Source organism: Nycticebus coucang, chromosome 22, assembly GCF_027406575.1.
Source record: "Nycticebus coucang isolate mNycCou1 chromosome 22, mNycCou1.pri, whole genome shotgun sequence".
NCBI lineage: Eukaryota > Metazoa > Chordata > Mammalia > Primates > Lorisidae > Nycticebus > Nycticebus coucang.
In genome coordinates, this window is record NC_069801.1 from 7,078,923 (window position 1) to 7,105,733 (window position 26,811).

Consider the following 26,811-nt stretch of genomic DNA (forward strand, 5'->3'; position numbering starts at 1 on the left):
TCAGTCAGGGGCCAGCCCCCCAGGGCCTCACCTTTTCACAGGAGGAGACCTACTTGTGAAGAGTTGCAGATGCTGCTGTGCGGAACTTGGCAGAGTCACTTCCTCAGGTTCATGGCTATGTGTTGTTGCTTTTGTGGGGGGCATTTTCGCATAGGCTTTTATCTACTTGAAATTCTGCCTTGGTATGAATGTAAATTAATATAGCCATTATGGAAAATGATACTATGTCTATAGTAGACTGTATATATCTTTAAAATTTTTATCTTAAAAAAAATACAGAATTATTACTTTTGCATATAGGAGACAGCCTTCCGTATCCCATTACAACTGTTAGTGTATCTTTCCGAATTTGCTTGACATATTTTATTATTTGTTTTACATGTTAGTTTACGTTGGTTGTTACCAATAAGGTAGTGAATGCTGCAATTCCACGTATCCTTTATTTAATACAGGCCACTAAAAATAGAATTACAATATGATCCAACAATCCTCTGGGTGTATATGCAGAGGACTTAAAGTCAGTACACTGAGGAGGTGTCTGCCCTCACGCTCCCTGCAGCATTATTCACAGCAGCCAGAAGCAATCTGGGTGTCTATCATAAGATGAGTGGATGAAGAAAAAGTAGTGTATAAACATAACGGCATGCTAATCAGCCTTAAAAAGAAATAAATCCTGTCATTTTCGACAACATGGATAAGTCTGGAGGACATCATGCTAAGTGAAGGAAGCAGAGAGCAGAACGGTGGTTACCAGAGGCTGGAGAAGGGCGGGGGGTGAGGGAGGCAGAGGGAGAATGATCAGAGGGGACAGGATCTCACTTAGATAAAAGGAGCAAGCTTTACTGATTTATTATATAGAATGGCGATTGTGATAACAATGCATTGTGTTTTTTTAAAATTCCGCCTTTCTGCAAAAATAGTATTATTACTTGTGAATATAGGAAATATCCTTCTACTGCATATATCCCGTTGCTACTATTTTCTATACCTCTGAATTTGCTTGGTATGTTTTATTATCTTAGGTTATCACCAATGATGTGATGAATGATGTAAATTCATGTAGCCTTCATTTAATACATACTTATTTAAATCCCTGTGTGTTAGGTTCTATTCTAGGTCTTGTTGCTTAGAATGTAGTGGGAGAAAACAGTAAAAAAACCCCATAGAATCCATCAAATGGTGATGCTTATAGAGAAAAAGAGCTGTAGGCATCACTAAAATGGGGCCTTTTTTTTTTTTTTTTTTTTTTGAGACAGAGCCTCAAGCTGTCACTCTGGGTAGAATGCCGTGGCATCACAGCTTACGGCAACCTCCAACTCCTGGGCTCAAGCGATTCTCCTGTTTCTGCCTCCCAAGTAGCTGGGACAACAGGCACCCGCCACAACACCCAGCTATATTTTGGTTGCAGCCATCATTGTTGTTTGCCGGGCCCAGGCTGGATTCAAACCTGCCAGCTCAGGTGTATGTGGCTGGTGCACTAGCCACTTGAGCCACAGGCACCGAGCCTAAAAAGGGAATGTTTTTAGCAGAAATATGAATGAAGTGAGGGAGCAAACCAAGAGGGTAACTGTGGGGAAATCTTTCCAGATGGAAGAAAAACAGATGCAGCTCCTGCAGCAGGAATGGGCTTGCTGATAACTGATGGATGAAAGGCAGGGCCGGAGCCTTCATCTTCCATTTCCCTTCACTTTCCTTCTCTGCTTTTGAGTAATGAACATCATGCTTAGAAGTACACCTGTAGGAATTTCAACAAAATCAAAGCCATAATTTTACAGTATTATTATCTTTGGCTGAGAATGCTATTAGGAATGCCAATAAAATTGTAACTTGTGCCATCATTGGTGGCTATGTTATAATAAGTACTTTTTTTTTTCTTCTACTTGGTCCACAGCTTGGGTGAGAGAGAGGGCTTGACAGTGGTTAGGAAGCTGGCTAGAGGCAGAGGCTTGGGCAAAAGCCCAAGGCCTGAGGGCTGAAGCGGGACCCCTGGAAGGCTGTCCTTTGCTCTTCACTTGTACATTCTAGTTCTCCGATTTGGGACAAGTGTGTCCTTCACCAGGTCGGTGACTTCCCTCTCCCTGGAATATCCTTTTGGCCACCAAAGGGCTATTTTTTTAATCAGTTCTGGACTCCATCTGAGAGCGTTATTCCTAGGGTTGTACTAGCCACTTTGTGAGTCTGCGGGAAGTCTGATGTCTTGTTAGCGAGAGGCAGGTAGTGCTGGGAATCAGCTTCCTTCTTTGACTTCAGGTTGATCCTGTCACCTCCCTCCCAACGACCCCCCTCCCCATTTATACCAACCTGATCTGCAGCAGCTGCTTGTGTCTGACTCCGGACTGCCCACAGGGGAACGTGGGCTGTGCCATGGTGCTGCTCCTTAGCACAGAGAAGGCACGGGGGTAAATACTGTGTGACAGGGGTTTACACGAGATGTAGTCCCTGCCCCTCAGAGAGCTTACAGCTTAGTGGGAGAGGTGAGACCTGTCACTCATCTGCTCAGAGGCCTGCCTTGGCTCCTTATTTCTGACTATAATTTGGTCCAAGGGCGTTCAAGGTGCTCTGTAACCGGATTCCACCCTCTTCGTGGAACTCGCTGTCCTGATTTTCAGAGCAAGTTCTTTGTTCCTATCCTCGTCATCATATTCACCCCAGAAGGCCTCTCACCTGCAGAGATTGTGTCGCACCACCCAGTCCTAGTTTTGTGTGTGTTTGCCTTATTTTCCTACCTTCATTGAAAACTCCGGGAAAATAAGAAAAAGCTGTCTTTCTCTGTCTGCTGAGCTATATAGTAAGTGGCCAGGAAGTAATCTGCTGTGTCCATGTGGAGATGTGCTGGGAGTTTTTCTTGTCATCCCTCCCTAGTCTTCCAGTTAGAGTCTCAGGAAAGTGAGTTTAAGAAAAAAAATTAAGGTTTTGAAGTTGTTGGATGCTTGAGTTTGTCACCTTTAATGCTTAGAGTGGAATCTGCACACCTTACCAGCATCTGTGTCTAGCCCAGCAGCCTCCGGCAGGTGGGTATTGGACAGTGTGGCAGGATCAGGCCCTGGAAGTGCCCTCTGAGCCCCACCCCCCCTTATCAGGCCCCTCTCTTTTCTTCTGCTTCTCCCAGTGATGTGAAATTTTGTGATCCTAAAGAAAGATAGAAAATTGAGGCCTGCTCTGCAGCTCCAATCCTCTGACTTCAGGCAATTCTGGTTAATCAGGTGACTTATCTTCTGGGGCTCCTTGATCTGGGTAGATGAAAGAGATTTAGCTCAGCACTGACTTGAGGAAAGCCTTTGTGAAGTGTTGGAAGGCCGGGTGTTGTGTGGTTTGCTTTCTGCTTTTGTTTCTAAAACTCATGTGTATTTTAGAAGGTGGGGGATGCCTTAAATCAGCGGTTCTCAACCTGTGGGTCGCGACCCCTTTGTAACAATGAAAATACAGCCTGCATATCAGATATTTACATAACGATTCATTACAGTAGCAAAATTACAGTTATGAAGTAGCAACGAAAATAATTTTATGGTTGGGGGTCACCACAACATGAGGAACTGTATTAAAGGGTCACGGCATTAGGAGGCATTAGGAAGGTTGAGAACCACTGCTTTAAATACTACACAGTGTTTAGATTTGTTACTGTAAACTATGCAGCAGTTTTAAAAAATAACCTAATCATTATTTCTAATTTTAATAGAATTGGAAGGGGCTGGAGATTTATTAGGGTTGGGGTGCAGGAGGGAGGAAGTAGTCTTGGATAAATGGGGTATGGTGGCTTTTTAGGGAGATCAAAAGTCCAGTTACGTGCATATATCCTTTTAGAGTACAAGACTTAGGTAGACTATAATTTACATTTATTTGTTTGTTGTGAAATTTTTAAACAAGAATTATTAAGTACAAGAGCATCGGTGGATCAACAGAAATTATACTTTGTGTAACTATTTGAATTGATAGGTTGGAGGGGAAAGGCCCTGAAGACTGGTGGGGTAGGTTTGTCTCTGCCTCTTTTCTATTACTCAGAAATGCAGGAAGTGGAATAGGCCAGAGCCAGTGTTGTAGCAACAGGGGCTAATCTGTTTGTTTCATTTTTAGGATAGAGTCTTGCTCTGTCACCCAGGTAAGAGTTCAGTGGCATCATCATAACCGACTTTCAACTCCTAGCTGAATAGCTGGGACTACAGATATGCACCACGGTGCCCAGCTGATTTTTCTTAGTTTTTGTAGAGATGGGGTCTTGCTATTGCCCAGGCTAGTTTCAAACTCATGGGCTCAAGAGATCCTCCCGTCTCAGCCTTCCAGAGTTCTAGGCGTGAGCCACCGTGCCAAGCCGCCTGGCCAATCTGTTCTTTACACTCAGGGCTTTGCCTTGATTTCTGATTTTGTTCTTGTCTAATGAATTCAGGTAGCATTTATACTGTTACTCATCGCATCATAACAGACTGTGAAATAGGCTGCACAGATACCAGTATTCATAATCTGCGGGTAATAATATTAAGAAAAGTGACTTTTTCAAGGTCACAAAATTAGAAATCATGGAATCAAGGCTCTAGTCCTAGTCTTTTTGTAAAATATATAATTATTTTGGAATAATTTTCAATTTATATACAAGTTCCAAAGATAATAATTCTCACGTACTCTTTAACCAGTTTTCCCTGATGTTAATATCTGATATATTTGTCAACACTAAGAAAGTAGCCTTGGCATATTATCATTAACCAAACATGAGGGTCCCACGTCTCCACTGGTCTATGATAGTATCAGTCTGTTGTTTTTCATTATCTTGACAGTTTTGAAGAGCACTAGTCAGTACTTTGTAGAATGCCCCTTAATTTGGCCTCTTCTGATGTTTTTCTCTTGATAAGACTGGGATTTGGAGTTTTGGGCACGGAGATTGACTATCACACAGGTGAAGTACCCTTCCCATCTCATCACATCAGGGGCATATAACATTGGATGGCATCCGCAGTGATGTTAACCATGTGGTTTTGACAGCGTTTGCTGGGGCTCTCCCCTGTACAGTAACTGTTTTCCCTTTCCTTACTCAATTCTTTGGTATGGAGTTCCTACATCCAGCCCAGACTTCAGGAGTGGGAATTAATCTTCACCTCCTGGAGCAGTGGAATGCCTTTTTATATTATTTGGAATTCTTCTGTGAGGAAAATTTGTCCCTGCTTCCCTGTTGTTTATTTAATCTCTTACTTACATTAGTGTGAATTCATGTGTATTTATTTTATACTTTGAGTTATAATCTAAAATAGCTACATTATTTATTCTACATGAATTGTTCCAGCTTTGACCAGGGGAGCTCTTTCAGGTTGAACTCTCAATTCGTCTGACAGGCCTCTCCCACCTCCTTTTTCTGAGCACTGTCTTTCTAGCACTGTAAGATGCTCTGAACTTACCTTGGATACTTCCTTCCCCAGCCTTAGAATTAGCTGTTCCTCCAGGGCACAGTCCTGGTGTGTTGACTGTAGGTGTGTGACTCTGTGTGAGTACCCTTTTTCACATTAAGGAAAGGAATCCTCTATTTTATACATAAGATCCAGGGGATTTTCTATTTAGGTTCCTAATTTTCTTATCCTAATATTTTATTTTATTTATTTATATATATATATATATATTTTTTTTTTATTAAACCATGGCTGTGTACATTAGTATGATCGTGGGGCACCATACACTTGGTTCATAGATCGTTTTATCCTAATATTTTAGATGCCATTGTTCTTTTTTTTAGAGACCGAATCTCACTTTGTTGCCCTCGGTAGAGTGCCATAGCGTTACAGCTCACAGCAACCTCCAGCTCTTGGGCTTCGGTGATTCTCTTGCCTCAGCCTCCCGAGTAGCTGGGACTACAGGCGCCTGACAGAACGCCTGGCTATTTTTTTGTTGCAGTGTGCGTGGGGCGGGGTTCAAACCCGCCACCCTTGGCATATGGGGCTGGTGCCCTACTCACTGAGCTACAGGCGCCACTCCAGTGCCATTGTTTTCTTTACAGGTTTGAAATTTCATATTGTGTTTATTCACAAGGACAAAATATTTTTGCCGGGAAATTAGCTGCCTAAAAATATCAGTCTGCTCTATGGAACAGAGTGTGTTCATTATAAATGGTGTTGAGGGATGTGACTAGGTATCAACTAGATGAAATACTAGTATACTTTGTGGTTTTGTTTTTTTTTTTTGTAGAGACAGAGTCTCACTTTATGGCCCTCAGTAGAGTGCTGTGGCCTCACACAGCTCACAGCAACCTCCGACTCCTGGGCTTAAGCGATTCTCTTGCCTCAGCCTCCCGAGTAGCTGGGACTACAGGCGCCTGCCACAACGCCCGGCTATTTTTTGGTTGCAGTTTGGCCTGGCCGGCGCCTTACCGACTAAGCCACAGGTGCCGCCCTACTTTGTGTTTTTTAAGAATGTTAACCCTTTAGCTTAGTTCATTGTCAAGATCTATGTAAATGAATGTCAGAATTTGAATAGAATGAACAGTTCCTTTTATAACAATAATTGTTCTTAAGTTTTGTTTTTGTAAATTTCGGTTGTATATAATATAGCTTTGGTTTAAAGTAGTTGATCAAGGGGCCATTCAACAGTGTATGGTAGAGACAATAGCAGCATTAGATTACAAATCAGGAGACCATTTTTTTTTTAATCTTTGCTGTTTCTAATTTGCTAAAAGGTCCTATGGGAAGTTTTAGACTTCATGATTTCAATTTTTTTTTTTTTTGAGACAGAGTCTCACTCAACACTCAGTAGAGTGTTGTGGTGGCACAGCTCACAGCAACCTCTAACTCTTGGGCTTAAGCAATTCTCTTGCCTCAGCCTCCCAAATAGCTGGGACTATAGGCGCCCACCTATTTTTTGGTTGCCACAACGCCCATCTATTTTTTTGTTGCAGTTGTCGTTGTTTAGCAGGCCTGGGCTGGGTTTGAACCCAACTGCCTCAGTGTATGTGTCTGGTGCCCTAACCACTGACTTATGGGTGCTAAGCCCCCCTCCCTTTTTAAACAACATTATTGAGGTTTTAAGGTCTCTTTGGCAATCCTCTGCTTCTTTTTATACTAGAATTTAGCAAGCCTGTGCATTTGTGAGAGTGTGACATGAGAGGGAGTGCACAAGAGATACTGGCGCAGGCCCAGGATTACAGGTTAAAAATAGGTGCTTGGTCTGGTTTGTACCTAGAAGGGAATGTCATTCAGGAAACTATAATACTGGGAGGAAAATCTCACCGAAATAAAATCTTCCTTATTGCCTTGGAGATTCGGGCCTTCCCACACAGGGTGAATAATTTCCATTAACAAGCTCAGATCAGTCATAGAAGTGTGGAAACTGCCCTGGTGAAAGTCTGTAACTCGTTATTTTATTAAGTAGACGTGGCTTCTTCCATTCTTTATTACACACAGCTCTCACATTGGGACCATTTTTTCTTAAGTTGATATGTGAGGATTTTACTCATCTTCTGGAAGATCAGAGAAGGTTATATCCAAGTTTTTTATTTCTTTAATATCTGGTTTTATGGAAATAAAGAAACAAAGAAAATATGCACTCCTTGAAACTTGACTTCTTGTTCATGATTTCCCAAGTTTGGGGCGGGAAAAGGGATGAAGACAAGAGTGTGTGTGGTTTCAAAGCAGAGTGGTCATTCATACTGTTCCTTTGGTGGGGTTTTAGTCATGAAATTTAATTTATATTGATTTTTCAATAAAGTCAAAGAGGCTGTCAGTTTTTTAAGTTTAGGAAAGGAGCGGAGCCAGGTGTGGTGGTAGCACCTGTTGTCCTAGTGACTTGGGAGGTGGAGCCAGGAGGATCGCTTGAACCCAGGACTCTGTCTGTGCAATGACACAGCAGCAGCAGCATACACACACACACACTAAATTGTGGGGAGGATTCCTCACTTAACCTGAAAGTTGAAGATCCTACGGAAGGCACAGGAAAAAATGAATTCAGATGATATATTCGATCCCTCATAAAAATATTACAAATGCGGGCAGCGCCTGTGGCTCAATTGGTAAGGCGCCGGCCCCATATACCGAGGGTGGCGGGTTCAAACCCAGCCCTGGCTGAACTGCAACCAAAAAATAGCCGGGGGTTGTGGCGGGCGCCTGTAGTCCCAGCTACTGGGGAGGCTGAGGCAAGAGAATCGCTTAAGCCCAGGAGTTGGAGGGCCATAAAGTGAGACTCTGTCTCTACAAAAAATATATATATATATATTACAAATGCAATATATTATATGGTATACTCTGGTGCTACATTACTGTATTCCATGTATTATACACTTAGGGTCTACCATGTGTGTAATAAAACAGCAATACACCCTGTGTGCAATAACACAATAATATCCTTTAAAGCAACTTACTGTAATTGTCAGTGTAATTTTAGAACTGAGTAGCAATTTTTTTTTTTTTTTTTGTAGAGACAGAGTCTCACTTTATGGCCCTCGGTAGAGTACCGTGGCCTCACACAGCTCACAGCAACCTCCAACTCCTGGGCTTAAGTGATTCTCTTGCTTCAGCCTCCCGAGTAGCTGGGACTACAGGTGCCTGCCACAACGCCCGGCTATTTTTTTGGTTGCAGTTTGGCCAGGGCCGGGTTTGAACCCGCCACCCTCGGCATATGGGGCCAGCGCCCCACCAACTGAGCCACAGGCGTCGCCCCTAAGTAGAAATTTTAAAGCCTACTTAATATCTGGTAAAATCATTGAACTTCGTTATTGATTAATTTTAATTTAAAAATTATTCAACCTTTGATTGTGATAGGTAAAATGGTATTCTAAGATATGGTTGATGCTCTTTTTATTCCTTCAATAAATATTTATTGAAAACCTACTTTGGATTATACTTTTTGAATTAGTGAATTTAAAGATTGACTGTTTTCTACAAGCTTCTTTCAGAATTCTTACTATATCACATGCTTTTTGTATTTTACTTGAGTCTTCTTGGGAGTAGTAAAAATTTAGTTTCTCATTTCCTTCCTGAGTCCTGCAGAAGTTTTAATAAACTAGCATATGTTAAGATCTGCTTTCAGGAAAGGATAAATGTTTTGTAATATTCTTTGATGATGACATTAAATGGTGGCAAGTTTTCTTTCTGAGAATGCTGAAAGGGTTCAAATTTTATCCACTTGGTAGTTGTTTAAGCTATAACTGATAACACAAGGTTTTTTGTTCTTTTTGTTTTGTTTTGTTTTGTTTTTGCAGTTTTTGGCCAGGGCTGGGTTTGAACCCGCCACCTCCCACATTATGGGGCCGGCACCCTACCCCTTTGAGCCACAGGCGCTGCCCTTGTTTTTTTTTTTTAACATGTGAGTCTCATTTTTCTTGGAGCAACATAGGTATATATGTCTTAAAGTATTAGGAAATGCCTGTGCAAATTTTTTTCTTGGTGGAAAGATATTTATAGAGTTAAAATAATTTTTTAAATTCTCTGAATAATATATTAAAGACATTGATGAGGAAATTGCTATGAGAAATGATCTGTCCCTATATTACGTAGTCTCAATATGCTGTAAATTCTATAAGTACAAGGTGAGTGTCACGTTTTTCATTTTCACTAAAATGTTCAGTCAGTGAGTGGATTGATCTATATTAAAGGATATTGCTTAGTTGAATCTATTTGCATTTTTTCAACAGTGGATTATGAAAATTTCAAACAGATGGCAAAGTTGAAAGCATTTTGCAGTGAATACCTCGATACTCCCCATTTAGTGTCTGCCATTAACATTTGTTATACTCACTTCATATACTTATTTATTTATTAATGTACCTTATTTTTGATGGTTTTCAAGGATTTTTCTAGGCTGTCATGGAAGGTAATTTGTATTCAGTTTGAATTGGCATAAGAGGTGCTGTGGAGTCAGTGTTAGGCATCAGTTGCAGCTCTGTTATTGAAGCTTATGAAGTATATTGACAAATTATTTATTTATTTTTTTTTTTTTGTGGAGACAGAGTTTCACTGTACCGCCCTCGGGTAGAGTGCCGTGGCCTCACATGGCTCAGAGCAACCTCTAACTCTTGGGCTTACGCGATTCTCTTGCCTCAGCCTCCCGAGCAGCTGGGACTACAGGCGCCCGCCACAACGCCCGGCTATTTTTTTGTTGCCGTTTGGCCGGGGCTAGGTTTGAACCCGCCACCCTCGGCATATGGGGCCGGCGCCCTACTCACTGAGCCACTGGCGCCGCCCGACAAATTATTTTTTCTTACTAGTATTCCTATGATTTTAATATTATTTTCAGCATTTAATATAATCATCTGGTAGAAGTTCCTCAGTTGCTGATGATGGGATGACTGTGGATGGTTCATGTTAACTTTTGCCATTACAAATGGCTTTAACATCATTTCACACGGGGCTTAATCTTTCTTGTATTTTGTTTTAGGAGTAGCCCACCGAAGCCAGAGCAGTGAAGGAGTCAGTTCTCTGAGCAGCTCGCCCTCTAATAGCCTTGAAACACAATCTCAGTCTCTCTCACGTTCTCAGAGCATGGATATCGATAGTGTCTCTTGTGAAAAAAGGTAAAGTGAAGCCCGTTTTCTAATCTGCTATTTTATTTATGGAAAGAGAAAGATCCATTTGCGTTATTCTCTAGTCCAGTAGTCTCAGTGCCACCAGAGACCCAAGCCAGGCCTTAGCAAACAAAAGCCAAAGTTACTAAGTTTCAAGGTCTTTGTATTATTCGGAAATGTTTTTTATCTTTAATATCTTTTATGAACTAATGATGTGTTTGATAAAAAAAAAATTTTTTTAATGTCCTCATTTTATCAGTATTAAGTTGGCAAGCCTATGTCTATCCCTGAATATTTCTTAAAATTTTACCGATTAGTGAAATTTAAAGTTCAGGAGGTTTCAGACAGGTAAGCCAAACAGCCTGTTTGCTCCATAAGAATTGAGATGTCCAAAAACAGCCTTCCTGTGCTTCAAGTGTGCCCTAAACAGGTGCTAGAGTGACTGAGGTGTTGGTCTGAGTAACCCAGACCCTGGGACCTGTCTCCTCTGTGCTCAAGCAACCCCCTGTGTTCATGCCAGTAGAGCAAATATCATTTCCTGTGTGTTTCCTGATGTGAGAAGGGTTGGGAAACTCAAGAGTAGATAAAGCCTCAGCACTTGGTGGGACTCAGGTGGGCAGCCAGATCAGAGGTCTCCACATGAGGCAATAACTCAGGAAGAACTACACTCTTAGGGAAAGGGGCAAGTAGAAAATAATGTAACCCACAGAGTAAAAGTGATTGTGTTCTTATTACCTTTGCTGTGGGTAGAGGCATTTTTAACAAATAAGTCAACTCAGAGATTTCACGGGCATAGGTACTTCTGTGTGAATGTAGGATGTCAGTCGACATGATTGGTATAGTCTGAAAAAGCTTAAGCTAAGAATTGTCATACATTTCATACAGGCCTACGGGGTCTTTAGCATCCAGCAGAAGCTAACACAAATTATCTTCAGAGAATTTCTTCAGAAAACGTACCAAGCAATATGAACTCATAGTCAAAAAATGAAAAATATATTAGAAAACAAGTTACCATGATAAGCATCCTTAGAATAAGTAACGATCGAATTATTCTCCCAAAGACTTCTGGTTGTTAGAATGATCAAATATAGAATATAAAATTTGTATGCTTAAATAAAAAAGGGAATTGAAAATATCAGTACGTATCAGTGACTAAACAACCGAGTATATTTGAAAAAGAGTCAGGTGCGGTTTTGTCCCCTTATAGTCCCAGCTACTCAGGAGGCTGTTGTGGAAGAATCGCTTGAGCCCAGGAGTTTGAGGATAGCCTAGACAACATAGTGAGACCCTATCTCTAAAAAAGAAAAAGAACCACCAAATAGAATTTCTAGAAGTGGAAAGATAATTCAAGTCAAAAACTCAGTATAAGAGGTAAACTGTAGATCACACATAGCTGAAGGAGAATTGACAGATTTAAGTTGCTCAAAAATTACCCAGAATGTACCACAAAGAGAAAAAGAGATAAAAAAGATAAAAGATATTAAGATTTGGGCAGCGTCTGTGGCTCAGTCGGAAGGGCACCAGCCCCATATACCGAGGGTGGCGGGTTCAAACCCGGCCCCGGCCAAACTGCAACCAAAAAATAGCCGGGCATTGTGGCGGGCGCCTGTAGTCCCAGCTACTCGGGAGGCTGAGGCAAGAGAATCGCTTACGCCCAGGAGTTGGAGGTTGCTGTGAGCTGTGTGAGGCCACGGCACTCTACTGAGGGCCATAAAGTGAGACTCTGTCTCTACCAAAAAAAAAAAAGAAAAGGTATTAAGATTCATAGAGGATAGAGGTCCAACATCTATCTAAAGTATCAGCCAGGTGCAGTGGCTCATGCCTATAATCCCAGCACTGTGGGAGGCTGAGGCAGGAGAATTGCTTGAGCTCAGGAGTTCGAGACTTGTCTAAGTGAGAATGAGACCCTGACACATTAAAAAAAAAAAAAAGGATGGGCGGTGCCTGTGGTTCAGTCGGTAGGGCGCCGGCCCCATATACCGAGGGTGGCGGGTTCAAACCCGGCCCTGGCCAAACTGCAACCAAAAAATAGCCGGGCGTTGTGGCGGGTGCCTGTAGTCCCAGCTACTCAGGAGGCTGAGGCAGGGGAATCGCTTAGGCCCAGGAGTTGGAGGTTGCTGTGAGCTGTGTGAGGCCATTGGCACTCTACCGAGGGCCATGGAGTGAGACTCTGTCTCTACAAAAAAAAAAAAAAAAGAAAGAAAAGAAAAAGAAAAACCCAGCCGGGCGCCACAGTAAGCACCTGTAATCCCAGCGGCTTCTGGAGGCTGAGGCAGCAGGATGCCCACAGCCCGAGTCTGAGGTAGCAGTGAGCTGTGAGGCCATCGTACCCTGCTCAGGGCATAGGGTGGGACTCTGTCTCAACAACAGCAACAAACAAAACAAACAAAAAAAAAAGGAGAAGAGGAAAAAGTCTCAAAAGGAGAATGAAGAGGTAGACAGATTCCTTCCCCTCACTCTTACTCCATATTTTTTCTTCTATTACTTTATCTACATTATCAAAAAGACACATGGCTGAATTTTTTTCTAGAATTGTATAATGATGCAAATCCTCAGATTTAGGAAGCTTAACAAGACCCAAACAGGATAAACAAGGAGAAACTCACACCTAGACAGTTCATAGTGAAATTGCAGAACACCAATGACTGAGACGTTTAAAGCAGCAGAGGTAAAAGAGATTATTTACAAAAGAAATGAAAGTCAAGTTTCTCAATGATGGAAGCCAGAGGATGACAGAAAAATGGCGTTAAATCCTAAAAGAAAGTAACCGTCAACAGGGAGTTGTGTACCTCTGTGAAACTACCTTTTAAGAGCATAGGGTAAATAAAGAAATTCATAGATTGAAACAAAAAAGAAACAGTCTGTTAGTCTGCCTCTAAAAGACCCCAATTTTTAACAGATGTTTATGAAGGAGGAGAATGATCTCAGGACTGATGTTTGAGGTATAAGAAGGAAAGTAAGTGGAGGAGGTAGTACATGTAAGCAAACGCTGGTGTGTAACACAGTGACAGTACACAGTGACCATGGGCAAGTGGGGTAAAAATCAGATGGATCCGAAATACTGACCAGCAGCAGCAGGTAAGCCAGCAGGGTGTGATTAAAGCAAATATTCTCAGGTCCTTTTACTACAGGGGGGAAGGGTAAAGTTACTGGCTGACATTATCAGGTTTTGAATTAAGAATACTTGCTAAAGTTTCAAGAGTAGCCATTACAAGAATAGAAATGGACTGTATCTACCAAATCAGTAAAGGAAAAATATGGAACACGGTGGATAGTGAGGGTGGAGGGAACTTAATTCAAAGAAAGGGAAAAAAGAAATAGAAATTTTTAGAAAGGTATAAATAAGGGTGGTGCCTGTGGCTCAGTGAGTAGGGACCCGGCCCCATATACCGAGGGTGGCGGGTTCAAACCCAGCCCCAGCTGAACTGCAACCAAAAAATAGCCAGGCGTTGTGACAGGCGCCTGTAGTCCCAGCTGCTTGGGAGGCTGAGGCAGGAGAATCGCGGAAGCCCAAGAACTAGAGGTTGCTGTGAGTCCTGTGACAACATGGCACTCTACTGAAGGTGGTAAAGTGAGGCTCTGTCTCTACAAAAAAAGAAGAAAAAGAAAAAAAGAAAGGTATAAATAACATTAAGTAAGGTTTAAAACAGTTAAAATAGGTTAGTAATCACAGTAAGTCACATTTACACATCATGGTTTGGATTAAAAAAAAAAAACAGAACCCAACTTTACACTTGTTTACAAGAAGGCATACCTAAAACATTAGGTAGAGAAAGATTAAAAGGAAAAGATACGCTAGGCAAATACTAACTAGAAGAAAATTGGAGTAAATATTAATAAATTAGACTTCAAGGCAGAAAGCATTATTAGTGGGCAGCGCCTGTGGCCAAGTGGGTAGGGCGCCGGCCCCATATACCGAGGGTGGCAGGTTCAAACCCGGCCCCGGCCAAACTGCAACCAAAAATAGCCGGGCGTTGTGGCGGGCGCCTGTAGTCCCAGCTACTCGGGAGGCTGAGGCAAGAGAATCGCTTAAGCCCAGGAGTTGGAGGTTGCTGTGAGCTGTGTGAGGCCATAGCACTCTACCAAGGGCCATAAAGTGAGACTGTGTCTCTACAAAAAAAAAAAAGAAGCATTATATAATGATATTTAGTTCTCTATTAGGATTTAATAGTTTCAAATATATAGGCACTTAGTAATGTAACATCAGCATGTCATAGAGCACATTCTGATAGAAATACAAGAAGAAACAGACACATAATTGTAATGGGTGATTTTTTTAAATTTATTTTTATTTTATTATTATTTTTTTTTAGACAAAGCTTCAAGCTGTTGCCCTGGGTAGAGTGCTGTGAAATCACAGCTCACCGCAACCTCCAACTCCTGGACTTAAGCAATTTTCCTGCCTCCGCCTCCCAAGTATCTGGGACTGCAGGCACCCACCACAACGCCCGGCTATTTTTTTGTTGTAGCCGTCCTTGTTGTTTGACAGGCTTGGGCTGGATTCGAAGCTGCCAGCTCAGGTGTATGTGGCTGGTGCCTTAGCCGCTTGAGCCACAGGCACTGAACCTGTAATGGAAGATTTTTTTTTTTTTTTTTTTTAATTTCAACTTCCTTGTTCATTCTTCTTCGTTTGAAGTACTGTTTTTTGTCTTCCTCTGGCGATGTTCTTGATGTTAGTAGAGACGGGGTCTTACTCTGGCTCACATGCTGTTACATACAGGTCTCGACCCTCTGAGCTCAGGCAATCCACCCACCTCGGCCTCCCACAGTGCTGGGACTACGTGTGAGCCACCACGCCCGGCCTTCTTTTTTTATTATTATTTTTGTTTTTTCAGTTTTTGGCCGGGGCTGGGGCTGGGTTTGAACCTGCCACCTCTGGCATATGGGGCCGGCACCCTACCCCTTTGAGCCACAGGTGCTGCCCGTAATGGGAGATTTTTTTATTTTTTTGGCCGGGGCTGGGTTTGAACCCACCACCTCCGGCATATGGGACCGGCGCCCTACTCCTTGAGCCACAGGCGCCGCCCCGTAATGGGAGATTTTTAACACATCCCTTTCAGCCATCAGTAGATCAAGGAGAATAAACATTGTTAAGCATATAGACAAACACAGCTAACAAACTTGATTGCATTGGAAGATACAGTACTTTGAACTCTGTAGTTGGAGAATGTACATTCTTATACTCACCAATCAGAACGTTTCAGGATAGCTGGGCATTATGGCAGGCGCTTGTAGTCCCAGCTACTTGGGAGACTGAGGCAAGAGGATTGCTTGAGCCCAAGAGTTTGAGGTTGCTATGAGCTGTGACGCCACAGCACTCAACTCCAGGGTGACTGAGTGAGAATCTGTCTAAAAAAAAAAAAAAAATCTTGCAGGAATCAAAATCGCACAGATCATGTTTTCTGACTAGCATATTAGGTTAGAAAATTAACATAGAACTCAAGAAAAATGCTTATACATTTCGATATTTTTTAAAAAGAGCATGTTTTAAAAAGTCAAAGAAGAAATTATAGGCTAGGCGCAGTGACTCATGCCTATAATCTTAGTGCTTTGGGAGGGTGGATGGCTTGAGCTCAGGAGTTTGAAACCCGCCTGAAGAGTGAGACTCCCTTGTTACTAAAAATAGAAATACTAGCCTGGTGTTGTGGTGGGTGCCTATAGTCACAGCTCTGTGGGAGGCTGAGGGAAGAGGATCACTTGAGCCCACGAGTTTGAGGTTGTTGTGAGCTATAATTCCTCAGCGCGCTACCCAGAGCAACTGAGTAAGACTAGACTCTGTCTCAAAAAAAAGAAGAGAAAGAAGAAGAAGAAATCATAATGGAAATTAAAACCTAAAAGTATCTAGAACTGAATAATAACAAATATTACATATCAAAATTTGTGCACTGCAGCTGAAGTCATTCTTAGAGGAAAATGTGAAGCTTTAAATATATTTAAAATGAATAAAGGAAAAAGAGAAAAGTAATAAATACATCCAGGCAATGAAAATCCTTTTCTAGAATGCTCTTCCCTGGACATACATAAGGCTGACCTCTTCCTGCCTTTGCCCACATGTTGTTTTACAGTGAAGCCCATTCCACTTAAAAAGGAAGTTTCATGCCCTTAATTGCCTTGTGTTTGCCCTTCTTTTCTTTCAATTATAAAAATATTGTTTTTGAGATGGATCTTGCTGTGTTGCCCAGGCTGGTCTCAAACTCCTGGCCTCAAGCAGTCCTCCCACCTCAGCCTCTTAAAGTGCTGGGATCACAAGTGTGAGCCACCCCCCCCCCCAGCCCTTTCTTTCATTTTTTTGTGGCAATTCTCATTTAATATACTGTGTGCTTTGCTTTTTGATTGTGCTTATTGTTTATTCTCCTTTGCCCTCTAACTAGGATGTAATCTCGGTGAGGTAGGGACTTTTTTAGTATCTTTTGTTCGTTGATCTCAGGCATCTAGAACAATGGCTGCACAGAATGGGCACTCGGTAATATTTGTTATTGAAAAAGCGAATTCCATGAAAAGTGTCAATACCCAAAGTGGATGTAAATTTGGATGAAAATCAATTCCTAGAAAAATAAAATTCTCCCTAAAGTTGACTCAAGAAGAGAGTACCCAAGTAATAAAAAGTCATAAGAGCAATTGAATTTTATACTAATTTTTCTAGATAATGAAAAAAATAGTGACCACTTTTACTCTACTTGTGAGGCTAATATGACTTTACTGTTAAAATCAGGCAAGAATAATATTAGAACGTAGAGTACATGGTACACATGCTCAAGATTTATTTACAAAAATATTAAGTACTGACAAGTCAAATCTTACAAAGCATCAAAAATGGCAAAACTAATCTATGGGGTTAGATGCCAAGACAATAGTTAGGGGTGGCCAGAATTGTAGTGATTGATAGGCGTCACGAAGGGAGCTTTTGGAGTACTGATAATATTTTATTTCCTAATCTGGGTGCGAATTACATTAGCATGTTTGCTTTGTGGAAGTATACTCACTCAAACATGTCTATGCATTTTTTTTTTTTTTTTTGAGACAGTCTCTCTTTGTCACCCTCGGTAGAGTGCCACAGCAACCTCAGATTCTTGGCCTCAGCCTACCGAGTAGCTGAGACTATAGGAGCCCACCACGATGCCCGGCTATTTTTTTTATTTTTAAGACAGAGTCTTACTATGTCACCCTTGGTAGAGTGCTGTGGTGTCACAGCTCACAGCAACCTCCAACTCTTGGGCTTAAGCGATTCTCTTACCTCAGCTTCCCAAGTAGATGGGACTATAGCCACCTGCCACAATGCCCAGCTATTTTTTTGTTGTCGTTGTTTGGCAGGCCCTGGCCAGGTTCGAACCCGCCAGCCCTAGTGTATGTAGCTGGTGCCCTAGCCTCTGAGCCACAGGTGCCACGCCTGTATGCACGTTTCTATACATATATTTTAATTAAAAGTTTACTTAAACATAGTACAATATGATATCGTAAATATGACAAATGTATTATGATCAGTTTGGGTTTATCCTAGGAAGGCAAGGTGTGTTGACATTAGAAAATCTGTAAATATTGGGTGGCGCCTGTGGCTCAATTGGTAAGGCGCCGGCCCCATATACCGAGGGTGGCGGGCTCAAACCCGGCCCCGGCTGAACTGCAACCAAAAAATAGCCGGGCGTTGTGGTGGGCGCCTGTAGTCCCAGCTACTCGGGAGGCTGAGGCAAGAGAATCGCGGAAGCCCAGGAGTTAGAGGTTGCTGTGAGCTGTGATGCCACGGCACTTTACCGAGGGCCATAAAGTGAGACTCTGTCTCTACAAAAAAAAAAGAAAATCTGTAAATATCTTCTACCATGTTATATATTAAAGAGAAAAATTCTTATAGTGTTGATGGCTGAGAAAGCCTGATAAACTTCCACACCGATTCGTGATAAAACCTCAGCAAATGAGGAGAAGCAAGGAGTATCCTTGGAGAGTGTGGCAGAGACAGTTTACCAAATAGTCCACGTGCTCCCCAGCATTTCCCAGGCTCCACTGTAGGGTGATTGGGGCAGGTGACTGATTCTGTCCGGTAGGCTATGAATGGGAGTGACATGTGTCACTTTTAGGTGAAGGCAGTTGAGCCGATGTTCCTCCTCCATCCCTCTCTTCTCTTGCTCCAGTGACCTTGGAGGCTGTGTATTGCAGATGGCATAGATTAAAGATGGAGTAAGGATGCTTCACTCTCATCAGACTTTGCGTAAGCAAGAAATAAACCCTTATAGTTTTAAGCCTCTAAGATTTCGGAGTGTTTGTGTTACAACACCATAGCCTATCTTATTCTGACTATATAAAGGACATCTAACAAAAACCTCCAGCAGCATTCATATTTGGTGGTGAGAAGTTAGAGTCACTTTCTGTAAAATCCGGAACGAGAAGGACAACTGCTGTCCCTGCTTCTATTTAACATGAGGGTCCCATCCAGTACAGTAAAATAAGTGAGAATTGGAGTGGAAGAAACAACAATTTGTATCTGAGTTAAATTGATTATTTTTGTAGTTAAGTTTTTATGTAAATAAGTTGCTTATAAGAGGTATATACATTTAAACATTACTGCGTGCCAACAACCCACATTTAGAAAACTTAATTTTTTAAAAGGCACCATTCACGATTTAATTAAAAACTATATGGTAGCCAGGACTACATTTAGTAAAAGTAGTGTAGGATTTTTATGGAGAATTATAAAGTTTATTTAAAGACCTTTAAAGAAGGTCTAAATACATGGAGAGTGATAAAGACTGACTAATAAAATTATGTTGTTTCTCTGTAGTTTGATCTCTAGAGTCAAGGAAATTCTAGTTAAAATCCCAACAGTTTTAAAGGAACTGGTCACGCTAATTCTCAATTCTTAATTAACTATGTGTGGAAGTGGCATGGTCAAGAATAGCCAAGACACTCTTGAAGTAGAAGAGCAAGGTGGAGGCATTGGTCTGGCAGGTACTAAGACTTCTGTGAGGTTTTGTTTATTACAACAGTGGTATCATTGGTTCAGGGACAAGCTGTCTAATGTAACAGAAGTAAATCACCAGAAATAGACCAAACATTTATGAAAATTGGACATATGACATAAGAGATTTCATATAATTTTAAAAGGATGCACTTTCCAATAAATGGTGCATGGACAATTATTTATTTGATATGGGGGAAAATAATGTGTATTTAACCAGTTTTTGTAATTAAACTTTCGTTGACTTTTTTATTTTTTTTAATTAAAAAAATGTTTAAGATAAAAATATTTAAGGAGCCAAAAAAAAAAATTGTTTATTTTTAGAAATGGAGTCTCACTGTTTTGCCCAGGGTGGAGTGCAGTGGCTATTCACAGGTGTGATCATTACTCACTGCAGCCTGGAACTCCTGGGCTCAAGCTATCATCCTGCCTCAGCCTCCCAAGTAGCCTGGGACACCTGGCCCAATTGAATTTTTTCTTTTTATTTCCCAGATTTAGTTGTATATCATTTAAAAATAAAATATGTACAGAATCTGCTCTAATGTTTTTTTTAAGTGGGCCCAAGAAAATGACAACTTAAGAAAATTATTTCTAACATGTGTGATAGAATGCTTAAATCCTAATTTATAAAGAGCTCTTAAAACTTAATAAGAAAAAGTTGAACCTTTGTCATTTTTCTAACATGATGAATTTTGACTGATGCTTTAAAACTTTTCCTCAACCAGCAGCTATGACATTGTGTGGGTTTATGAAAGGTAAAAAGACTTATTTGTCTTCTATACTTAAAGCATGTCCCAGGTGGATGTGGATTCAGGAATTGAAAATATGGAGGTTGATGAAAATGATCGGAGAGAAAAAAGGAGCCTCAGTGATAAGGTTGGTAAGCAATGAAGCCCTTGCCTCAGTTTTTAGTACAGGTTCTATGAGTAAACTCCGTTTCGTGTTTCCCATCTGAAGAGACTATTAGGAAATCCTATGTGGGTGATTTTTTTTTTTCTTTTCAGGTAAAATAGATAGCCTATATTGCCCTTATTAAAAGAAATGTAACTCAGTCTCTTTACCTGATAAAAATCCTCAGTTATTTTCATTGTTACATGGCCATAGTTTTATCTGTAAATTTAGTTTGTAATAGGAACTAATTTGGAGCTAGTGAGAATTTCTTCTGTTGGTCTTTGCTTTTAACAAAGTATTTGCTAAATCTTTAGCAGTATTCTGAGGAAAATGGCTAGGAATTGAACCAAGAATATGTGGAATCCAGTAGCAAGTAGAAGCTTTTTTAAAACGTGAGCCCTTTATATTTGATTATCATCTGGACTCAGTTCTGCATATTCGGGGTGTCATAATAACTTCTTATGCAGTAAGTTATTAGGAATCCTTTAGGAATGTATGTTTATGATTATTGGAAGTTGGACTGAAGCTTCCTATTGGTGCAGTGTTTTATTTTGCAGGGGTTTTTGTGTACAAATTTTTTTAATATATATAATATTTTAACTCTCATACAATGTAATGAGAAATGTTAAATTTGGGGAAATTTCCTGGAGGAAAATTGATATTGTACCGAGAATGTTAATCTGGTCCTTTGGAGTTGAGAAAAGTGAATAGATTGGATATTTATGTGATTTATCACATTTATTCCTTGGTAACTTTTTTTTTTTTTTGAAACAGAGCCTCAAGCTGTCACCCTTGGTAGAGTGCCGTGGTGTCACAGTTCACAGCAACCTCCAACTCCTGGGCTTAAGTGATTCTCTTACCTCTGCCTCCCAAGTAGCTGAGACTACAGGCGTCTGCCACAATGCCCAGCTATTTTGTGGTTGTAGTTGTCATTGTTGTTTGGATTTGAACCCACCACCTCTGGTGTATGTGGCTGGCACCTTAGCCGCTTAAGCTACAGGCACTGAGCCATTCCTTGGTAACTTTTGATAATGCCCTCATTCCTTTATGTTTCCCCTGTAGATTGTATTGTAAGCTCTAAGAGACTTTAGAAGTTGTAACTTTAATGTCACAGTGACAAGTTGAGTTTTTATTTTACAGTGGTTTTACATATTTAAGAAGTATCAATGTTTGGCTCTGCTCGGTTACATTGCCAGCCACGTGCACTGAGGTTGGCGGGTTCAAACCTGGCCCCAGCCAGCTAAACAATAATGACAACTGCCACAAAAAAATAGCCAGGCGTTGTGGTGGGCGCCTATGGTCCCAGCTACTTGGGAGGCTGAGGCAAGAGAGTTGCTTGGGCCCAGGAGTTTGAGGTTGCTGTGAGCAGTGACACCATGGCACTTTACTGAGGGTGACATAGTGAGACTTTGTGTCAAAGAAGAAAAAAACATATCAATGTTAATAATGAGTTAAATCAGAATAAAGAATTTCTATTGAAGTACCTGAGTCATGCTTCCTATTTGAAATTAATACTCAGATCTCTTCCTCACTAGGAACCCTCCTCAGGCCCTGAAGTGTCTGAGGAGCAGGCCTTACAGCTGGTCTGTAAGATCTTCCGTGTCTCTTGGAAGGACCGAGACAGAGATGTCATCTTTCTTTCTTCTCTTTCTGCACAGTTTAAGCAGAACCCAAAAGAAGGTAGGAATCTAGCTTAATTGTCTTATTTCAGAGAACTTACAAGAAAACAAGATAGGGCGGCGCCTGTGGCTCAGTCGGTGGGGCGCCGGCCCCATATACCGAGGGTGGTGGGTTCAAACCCGGCCCCGGCCAAACTGCAACCAAAAATAGCCGGGCGTTGTGGCGGGCGCCTGTAGTCCCAGCTACTTGGGAGGCTGAGGCAAGAGAATCGCTTAAGCCCAGGAGTTGGAGGTTGCTGTGAGCGGTGTGAGGCCACGGCACTCTACCGAGGGCCATAAAGTGGGACTCTGTCTCTACAAAAAAAAAAAAAAAGAAAAGAAAACAAGATACAAGATCTTTGCCCTTCTCTGTTAACCACATGCGTTCTATCTTGCTTTTTGGTTGTTTTGTGTTTGTTTGTTCGTTTGTTTTTGAGATAGAGTCTCACTCTGTCGCTCAGGGTATTGCCGTGGCATCACAGTTCACAGCAACCTCAAACTCTTGGGCTTGAGCAATTCTCTTGCCTCAGCCTCCCATGTAGCTGAGACTACAGGTGCCCATCACAACACCTGGCTACTTTTTCTATTGTTAGTAGAGAAGGGGTCTTTCTCTTGCGTAGGCTCGTCTGAAGCTCCTGAACTCAGGCTGTCCACGCACCTCTGCCCCCAGGTAGGTTGTATTTTTTATTACAGGGATACTTCTTGTTGAGGGTACTGCTGTTCAGTCACTTTTCCTTTCCTCTGATCTTGTTTTGATAAGTTATATTTTACTTTCATGATTTCTACAAAATGAAACCAAATAAAGGTATTATTGGTTTCCATGTCTTGGGGTTAAAGTTTTTTCTTTTGCAGCAGAAAGGTGCTTAGAGAGAGCATTAGCTCCTCATACAACATAGGAGTGGTTACACCTTACACCCCCACACCTGCTAGTCTTAATGGATCCTAAGAGAGGTACTCTGAATGACCTATACCTACTTTAAGTGCTTGTAAGGCCATGTGTAGATAGCAGAGTAAATCTCTTTGGTTAAATGCATAGCAAGATAGATCATAATGACATTTTGTGTGTTTCCGGGATTCTATTTTAAGAGGCTGTGCATAGCCACGTTTATAACAAAATAATAGAACTCTTAGCAAGATACCAGCATTACAGGGCACTATTATTTTTCTTTATAGCAGTCATTTGGAATACGGAAGAGGTAGGGGAGATGTGCTGAAGTGTTTTTCTGCTTATCACTGGACTATAACCGATGCTGGCAGCTTTTGTCTGGTTTTCTCACTGATGTATCCCCATTGACTAGACAGGTGTCTTGCACAGAATAGTCCCTCAGTATATACATGCGAAATGAACGAACACCAAGGGGATTGCCTTTCCCTTGCCAATACTGCCTGTCTTCCAGGGAGGGATAAAACCAAGTCCTCTGTTTCCCTGATGGATAAATAGACCATGTCTGATTTTGCTGGCATCTTACTAACTCTGGTTATAGAGGTAAGCTTACCAACCATGTATCTGAAACCCTGCCATGCGTTACTCCATTTTTCTTCTTTGAGAGGATCACATTGCTGGAGTGCAATGGTGCCAACTCAGTTCACTGTAACCTTGAATTCCTGGGCTCAAGTAATCCTCCTGCGCTAACCTCTCGGTTAGGACCGCAGATGCATGCCACTACACATAGCTGATATTTTTTATTTTTTTTGTAGAGACAAGATCTTGCCATATTGTCCAGGTTGGTCTTTGAACTCTTGGCCCCAAGTGATCCTCCCTTCTTGGCCTTCCAAAGTGCTAGAATTACATGTGTGAGCCACACTTGCCCTTACAAGTTATTCTTAATGTAAATCTTAATATTCTGAAATCTGTCTTACACATATAATAGGCACTTTTTTTATTTTTTTTTAGACAGAGCCTCACTTTGTTGCCCTGGGCACTCTACCGAGGGCAACAAAAAATTACCTATTATATGTGTAAGACAGATTTGAGAATATTAAGATTTATATTAACATCATAGCTCACGGCAACCTCAAACTCTTAGGCTCCAGTGATTCTCTTGCCTCTGCCTGCCGAAGAATAGAGGAGTAGCTGGGACTACTGGCACCCACCACAAAGCCTGCCTATTTTGTTTTTGTTTTTGTTTTTGTTTTTTAGAGACAGGGTCGTGCTCTTGCTCAGGCTGGTCCGAACCTGTAAGCTCAGGCAATGCACCTGCCTCAGCCTCCTAGAGTGCTAGGATTACAGGCGTGAGCCACCGCGCCCAGCCTATACGTTATAATTTTTAATAACCAAATCAGATAAATTCATGAGTTAGAACTTTTATTTGTTTAATGATATTTAAAATATGTCTAGCAAAAATATAAAAAATAAATAAAAATAAAATGTATCTAGCAGCCAGGTGGGGTGGTGTATGCCTATAGTCTGAGCTACTTGAGAGTCCAAGGCAGGAGGATTGCTGAGGCCAGGAATTTGAGACCAATGTGGGCAACATAGTAAGACCCTAACTGTAAAAATTAAAAATTAAATAAAATAGATCTAAAGATCAACAGTAGATCAGACTGGGAGCTGCAAAGAATAAGAAGGAAGCTAGAATATAAACTCTGCTCGCAAAAGCTGGATAAGTGACTGTTGGACCCTTTTGCGCTTTGGACTTGACTGCGTCACTGTGTATAAAGTGCATCTAGGTTAGGACATACTGGTGTGACAGACAAACCTGTATACTTGGGGGCAGCTTCTTTTTACAGTTAAATATCCATCAGTAACTCTCAATGACTATACCCCAATTTTTTTTAAATAAATTTTTTATTTTGAAATATTTTTAGGTTTGCAGAAAAGGGTCACAGTTAGTTCAGGGAGTTCCTGTGTACATTTCATCGAGTTCCCTCTAATGTGTTATAACATCTTATATAACCACAGTACATTTGTCAAAACTGAGAAGTTACTGTTAACTAAACACCAGACTCTATTTGGGTTTCTCCAGGTTTCCACTCATGTCTGTTTATTTACCAGAGTCCAATCCTGGACACCATGCTGACAGCTCCGGACCAATTTGGCTTATTCAAGGACTGTGACCATGAAGAACTGTGTGTAACCCATCCTTTATTCTGCTTTTCCAACAGTGTTCTCTGATTTTAAGGACTTGATTGGCCAGATATTAATGGAAGTGCTAATGATGTCCACCCAGACTAGAGATGAAAACCCATTTGCCAGTCTGACAGCCACGTCACAGCCAATTGCAGCAACAGCTCGGTCACCAGACAGAAATCTCCTGCTCAATACTGGCTCCAACCCAGGAACAAGCCCCATGTACTGCAGTGTGGGTTCCTTTGGTGCCAGCTCTCTGTCTAGGTCAGTGTGGGTCTTTGCCCATCTCACTGGTAGTTCAATAGCTGTGAAGTCCATTCACAAGGGACGATCTCTTTGTTCACATTGTGGCATGTGTCATATTCGGGAGATGGATTTAGGTTAGAGGTGGTATTGACTTTTCAAGATGGGGGGGGTCAGTTAGGCTTTCCATGGTTAGGCTATTGGTAGATTAATGTTTAGAAACAAATTGTTGTGTGCACAACATTATTCTTTGCAAAGCGGGCTTTAGCTATTGCAAGTATAGCCTCTAAGCAGTCCAGCGATGAGATTATAATTATTTAGGTACTTATCTGATGGATCTGTGTGCTTGAACTCTTAGAGATATGAAATATGTTAATACCATCCTTTAAAAGCTTGATATTTTCCGTTTTGATTAGTTATCTCAAGTTTGTCTTTCTCTTCTTTCCTCCTTTTCTCAACTAATTTAGCCTCTATGAAACTAGTCCTGCTCCCACTACCAGTTTCTGGAGCTCTGTCCCCCTGATGAGCCCGTCTTTTGCCTCACCTTCCCGAGTAGCCAGCCAGATGGCTGTGCCTTCATCTTCCCTCAGTCCCCAGAGCGCGGCTTCTGGAACTGCTGCAGCAAGCCAGCCGTCATCCCCACGGTATCGGCCCTACACCCTCACACACCCATGGGTGTCCTCACTTTCTCCCACCCCACGGTCCCCAGGCATCTCCATTCTGTCCAGCTCCCCAAGACTCTCGGCGCCTGCCAGTAGCCCCCAAGCAGTGCCTGCCAGTTCGAGACAGAGGCCCAGCAGCATGGGTCTGCCTCTGCCTCCTGCCTCTCCCAGTGCCGGGAGCAGACGTCCTTCCTCCCTGAGGATCGCTCCTAGGTATTTATTCAGCAGGGGAGCTTTGTGTGTGTTTGCAGTGCAGGGAAAGGATATTAACACGATTTGGAAGAATTGCTGTGTGACACTGACTTCAGTTAAGTTTTTGTGGTTTTGGGTTATTAACCTGTGTGGCTAACTAGTTTGATAACAACGCCCTCCAAGTCCACACTTCTGCCAGGCTCTGATCAGAAAGTTCTTCCCTTCCTTCCCCTCACTCTTCCTCCTTCCTTTAGGGGGAAAAAAAAAAAAGAACAAACGAACTTGGCTTTTTGCAGCCTCATTCTCATGTCAGTCCTCATTATCAGTGCATTTCATAGTCCTTGGTCAGTGTTGTATTTGAGAGTGGGGGCTCACTGGAACCCTTTTTGACTTTTTGTCCTGTTGCCAATGGTAGTTGAAATGCAGTCAGACCAAGGGTTCATGGGAGCGAATTGGGGGCTGGTGTTTGTTCCTTCCAGTGAGTGAGGTGGGTCAGTTCATGCTTTGAAGCTTTGAGTTTTGATCATGCATGATTTCGGCCTCTTAGAAACAGTATCAGAGTTCTACTAATCCAGTGGCCCCTTCTCTCAAAGGTACTTGTGTATTTTATAGATTCTTGCATGTCAGTGGCCAAGACCATTAGCAGATGTATTTAAAAGAACCGCAAATGCCAAAGCTTC

General features: G+C 41.7%; 1 protein-coding gene across 5 annotated transcripts in view; it reads left to right on the plus strand.

Annotated features, from left to right (window-relative positions):
• Window positions 1-26,811, plus strand: part of UBE4B (ubiquitination factor E4B) — a 132,649-nt gene that overhangs the window by 46,076 nt on the left and 59,762 nt on the right. For 2 of the 5 annotated variants that reach the window (XM_053577261.1, XM_053577263.1), the window contains 4 exons: window positions 10,342-10,477; window positions 20,204-20,291; window positions 21,842-21,986; window positions 25,070-25,298. In XM_053577261.1, coding sequence (XP_053433236.1) covers window positions 10,342-10,477; window positions 20,204-20,291; window positions 21,842-21,986; window positions 25,070-25,298 — 598 coding nt within the window. Of the gene's footprint in view, window positions 1-10,341; window positions 10,478-18,589; window positions 18,669-20,203; window positions 20,292-21,841; window positions 21,987-23,350; window positions 23,451-25,069; window positions 25,299-25,744; window positions 26,153-26,811 lie in introns of those variants that run through there. The other 3 variants (XM_053577260.1, XM_053577262.1, XM_053577264.1) reach the window with 3 other exon arrangements.